Raw genomic sequence first — 5101 nt, forward strand, 5'->3', positions numbered from 1 at the left:
CCTCGATGACCGCGTAGCACGACGCCAGCACCCGGTTGATGAGGATGGTGCCCTGCGCCGTGAGCGGCGCGTACGCGCCCGTGGCCTCCTCGCGCAGCGTCACGCTGTGCACGGCGGCCGGAAGCAGCCGGCGATCCCCGCCGCGCTCGGCCACCACGTACACGCGCTGGCCCGGGCGCACGCGGCTGGCAAAGAGCGCCCGTCGCCCCGGCGCGCCCCCCGGCGGCGGCCCCGCGCCCGACGGCGCCTCCAGCTCCCCGGCCGCCGAGTCGTTGTGCGGCGCCACGAAGAGCAGGTGCGCGGCGGTGAGCAGCAGGCGCTCGCGCGGCTCCCGCGTCTCGATCACGTAGAAGACCTTCTTGGCGCCGTCGTCGCGGTCCAGGAAGGTGAGGAAGTCGCTGTAGAGCAGTCGGCCCTGGTCGTCGGCCGCCAGCACGCGGTCCCCGGGACGCAGGTCTTTCACCAGCTTGGTGCCGCCCTGCTCCAGGTGCACCGTGGCCGAGCCCGGGAAGCAGCCGCCGGATTTGGCCGCCACCGAATTCTCTGCGGGGGGAGGAGAAGGGAGACAAGAGGGGACAGGGTGGTGAGCGCCTGCAGGGAGGTCCGAGCGGCGGGGGGGGGGGGGGGGGGGGGGGGGGCCGCCCCCCGGCCCCCCCCCCCCCCCCCGGCCCGCGCCCCCCCCCGGGGCGGGCCCGCCTGCGGTCCCGCGCCCCAGACTCGGGACGCGCGCAGCTCCGGGGAGAGAGTCCAGGCGGGTCCGGCGCGGACCCCTCTCCCTCGGCCCCGCCGTCTCGGTGACAAAGTTCAGCTGCAGATACATTCCTCAACGGCTCTCTTAAGATTGGACTGGAGGTGACAAAGGTCGGCTGGCGTCTCCGGCGGGAGGCCGGTTACACTCCTTCCCTTCCGCCTTCCTCCCACCCCATCCCCCGGCTCAGCACACACCCGGCCTCGCCCTGAATTCGCGGGGTATTTGCTCTCCACTCAGATTCCTCAGGAAGCCTCCTCGAGCTCCCTCGGGCGCCGGGGTGCACCTCCTCCTCCTCCCGCCCCCGGCGCGGGGTGCGGCGCCCCCTCGTGCGCTCCGCACCCGCGCTGCGCCGCGGGGACCCCCTCGCCTGCCCGCCCCCCAGCGCCCAGCCGGGGGCCTCGGTGCCGGCCGGTTGCGGGGGGGGGGGGTGTGGGTGTTGCAGGGGGGTGGCCAGGGAGTGCAAAATAGCTGTAGTAGTTGTAGCAACTGGACAAACATTCCAGGGAATTGGCCGAGGTGTGAAAATCCGGGGCTTGTGTGGATTTTCTAATTAAAATCCAATAAAGGGCCCGGCATTGTCATTGTGGTCTCTGCCATAACTGGGAGACACTGGCAAGAGGGGCCACTTCCATTTCCCTCATCCCCTCTCTCGGCCGCCCCCTCCCTATTTGCTCAGGTGCACCCCCACCCCCCGCCCCCCTGCGATTCACACGCGGGCTCTCCAGAAGCCGGGCCTCACAAGCACTATTTGCACAGCCAGGCCTCCCTCTTCCAAGCGCTCAAGATGTGTATTTGAATTTTAAATGGCGGGGCCTGCTCGAGCGCTGGAAGCGGCCGGTTCTCAAGGCCCCTTGACTACCCGCTTTCCCGAGCCCTCCGTCGCTCTCTGAGGCTCACTGTCCCGAGGACAATGCGCGGAGCCCGGGCGGCGCGCAGGGGGCCGCGGGGGAGGGGCGGGGAGGGCCTGGTGTCTTTTGCATTCCAATCTCCGGGATCATGCGTTTTGCAAATAGAGATCGCGAGAAAGAATCTTCCTGCTGGAATTACACAGGGTTTTTAATCTTCTCATCGGTTTCTGCGGCATGAAGTGCGGGCCTGGCCGTTGGAGGCCCGCCGTCGCCCCCCGGAATGCGACCCGGGGCGCAGGCGAGCCCGAGTCGTCGAGTCGCACGACCCTGCTTGACACGCAGCGCCCCGCGCCCCGGCCCGTGTGCGCCGAATGCCAATGAGCGGCTCTCCGCGCCCCGGGGGTCTGCCCTCCCCGGGCGGGATCCTGGGGCGGGATTACCACCGCTCACTTGCGAGGAGACCTCTAGGGACCCCCGCCAGGGGGACCCCGCGGACAGGCTTGGCCCGCCGCGAGCGCCGCCGCGACCTTCCCGGGGGAGTCCCGCGGAGTGGGGGCGCCGCCTGCTCGTCCTCCCTCTCTGGCCGTTCGCCCCGCACCGCCCCCCTCCCCGCCCCCTCCACACCTTTTCCTTCTGTTGTGATAAGAAGCCACTATTTCCCTTAGCTACCAAGTGCGTCTTGACACTTCCAGAGCGTTTTTCTGCTAACACATGCTGTTAAAATACGGTGTAGGAGACAAACGGGCAAAACTGGGCGGGGCGGGGGGGGGGACGGCGCGGGGAAGACACAGGTCCTCCGAAATTCACGGCGAACTGCTCTGCTAAATGCACCACCTTAGGCTGAGATGCAGACATCTGCATAAATAGCCTCCGGGTTGGGCTGTTTGCCGCGGGAACAGTGCCTTGCTGGCGTGGCTGTTCCTCGCCAGCGACAGAGTGTGGCGTTGTAGGCCCAGGAAAGTCCCCCTCACAGCCAGGGCCGGCTACAGCTGCAGGCTCCCATCGGTGTTCCTGGCCCTGCCTGTGGCTCAGGGACACCCAGCTGGCTCCTAATAAGGGGGGGGGGGGATGCTTCTGGGCTTGCGGCCTCCAGATGTTGGAAGTGGTAACCACTGGATTTATTACCTCCCACCAGGCCTCTCCCCAAAGGCTTAGCCAGTGAGTTGCCTTAGTTTAGGATCCAAGCTGCTCAGCAGGGAGGGGAGAGGCCCGAGGCTCCCACCCCGGGCGCCCCTCCTGTGCTGGGGAGCTGGATGGGGGCCGCCTGATTCCTGAGCCCTGAAGGAGAGGAAGAATGTAGGCCAGAGCTGGCTCACCTTGCAGGGCTCAGTCTCTCACCGGGAGAGTCCCCTCCCCCACCCTCCCTGTCTCGCCACCTGCAGAGGGGGCTCCGGAAGCAGGGTGGGGGGAGGCTCCGGAAGCCCTGTGCCCTCTGCGTCTGGGCTTGGAGACCCCCCGGGCCTCGGTGGCCTCAAAGCAGGGGCGATTCCTGGCTGGCGGGATGTACCTCTACAGGGTCCCTTCCCACAATAGCAACCCGAGCCGTTGCCACGCTGCCTCCTCCCCCCCCCCCCCCCCGCGTCTCCCTCCCTCGAGTCAGGCTGCAGGGCGCAGCGGGGACATCTCGTGGGCAGATCTGGAGCTGCTGGGTGGGTGGGAGGGGGGCGGGGGCTCTGGAGCAGGCCCCGCCGGCAGCCTCACCTGCTTTCACGGAGCAGTGGATGTGCGCCTTGGACTCATAGTAAACCCAGTCGAAGCCGGCCTCGACGGCCAGGCGCGCCAGCATGCCGTACTTGCTGCGGTCTCGGTCTGACGTGGTGATGTCCACCGCGCGGCCCTCATAGTGCAGCGACTCCTCCGAGTGGTGGCCGTCTTCGTCCCAGCCCTCGGTCACCCGCAGTTTCACTCCGGGCCACTGGTTCATCACCGAGATGGCCAACGCGTTCAGTTTGTCCTTACAGCGCTGCCGAGAGAAGGGGGACCCCGTAGACGTGAGTGTCTGGGCCCACCACCCGTCCCGGCCCCCCGCAGGGCCTGCCCGCCCCGGGGCCTGCGGATCAGGGCCCTGTGGAGATGCGGGGGTGGGGGGGGGTGGGGGGGGGGTGGGGGCGGGGCTGCCGTGGCAAGGGGGTGGGCGGGCGGGGGGCTCTGCCTGAGGGGCTGGTCCTCTTTGCAGATGAACCGAGAGCCTCGCCCCGACAATCTGACATAGCGCAGCGCCCATGGGCCTGAGAAGGTGAAGTCTTTTTGAACCAAGTGAACTGCGTGTTTCGCACAAGGACCGGCAGGACCGGCCAGGCCCCCAAGGCAGTGGCCCACTCCCCCCACCCCCCAGGCGCCCTCTGCTCCCCAGCTCCCCTCCGGCGGCCCCGTTTCTCCACACCTGCGCCAGGCTCCACCCTTCTCCCTGGCCGGACTCCCCCTCCCCAGGGGGCTGGAGAGAGGCCCAGGGCGCACCTTGTAGAAACGGAACCTCTGCGGTGTGCTTCTTAAGAATGGAGAGCCCCGGGTTATCTCGGGGCCCTCCCTCCTACCCTGTGCCTATCTGAGACGTGAATCCAGCCAAAGGGAGACAGGGAGGGGGGCGGGGAGCCCACAGCCCGGACGGGCAGGAGGGAGCCGACTGAAGGGCAAGCAGGGGAGCTGTAATTTTCAGTGCGGGCGGGCCGACGACAAACACTCTTTATCAGGACAGCCGCATTCCTTTTCTCCACACAACTCCTTTCTCCGGCTTTTCTGCGGTCTGATGGTGTCTCTTGTTTTCCTTAACCTGTTCCCTTCCCCCCTCTTGTTTTCTTGGCCCCAGAGCAGAATGGCGTCCTGCAAGTTTGAAGAGCAAACTTAAGAGGTGGAGGGAGGAGGTGGGGCCTGAGGGGTGGGGGATGGGGAGGCGGAAAGGCCCGAGGCCTGGGAGCCCTCGGGGCGTTTCCCCCCCCCCCCCCCCGCGAGGAAGCTGCGGGAGCGCAGGGACGCTGAAGAGGCGTGACCTGAGCCGGGGTGAGAGGAGCTGGGGTTTGGGGGAGCCCCCGCGGATCTCTCCGGTCACACTCAGCTAAGGATGCGAGGAACAGCAGAGCTGCGGCCCCGTGTGTGGACTCCCTCCCTGCCCAGACGTTCCTGCTGATGGTGGGGCGAGGGGCTCGAAGGAGGGGAACCGGTGGTGACAGGATCGCCAAGGGGCGTCCCCAAGACACGCGCGGACGCTGGGGACGCAGGGCAATTTCAAGTTGACCTCCCGCAGAGCGAGGCGGCGCCGGCTAGGCTGTGGACCCCGGCGAGCGAGGTGGACAGAAGACGGCTCGGGGGTCCTGTGGGCCGCGTGGGGACGGTTCCCCTACCGAGCCGGGCAGGGACGTGTGCGGACTTCTGTCTTCTGCCCGCGCCTCCGGGGGAGGTGAAGGTTGCGCAACAGGAGAAGTCCTGAGTGTCGGACAGTAATAACACCCAGTAATACGCTTGTGGACTTAAACATGCAACAAATTGGCGGGGGGGGGGGGCGGGG

The 5101-nt window shown here is 67.5% G+C and overlaps 1 protein-coding gene across 1 annotated transcript; it reads right to left on the bottom strand.

Annotated features, from left to right (window-relative positions):
• Positions 1-4: 4 nt before the first annotated feature.
• LOC121024563 (sonic hedgehog protein-like) lies at positions 5-3823 on the bottom strand (the record flags this gene model as incomplete). Its single annotated transcript, XM_040466772.1, has 2 exons — positions 3301-3823; positions 5-543 (listed from the first exon to the last, which is right to left on the bottom strand). Coding segments are annotated over exons 1-2 (1062 nt in total), but the record flags the coding sequence as incomplete, so codon positions are not given.
• Positions 3824-5101: the final 1278 nt, after the last annotated feature.

The sequence above is a fragment of the Herpailurus yagouaroundi genome, unplaced genomic scaffold (assembly GCF_014898765.1).
Source record: "Herpailurus yagouaroundi ecotype Mexico unplaced genomic scaffold, PumYag 65990, whole genome shotgun sequence".
NCBI lineage: Eukaryota > Metazoa > Chordata > Mammalia > Carnivora > Felidae > Herpailurus > Herpailurus yagouaroundi.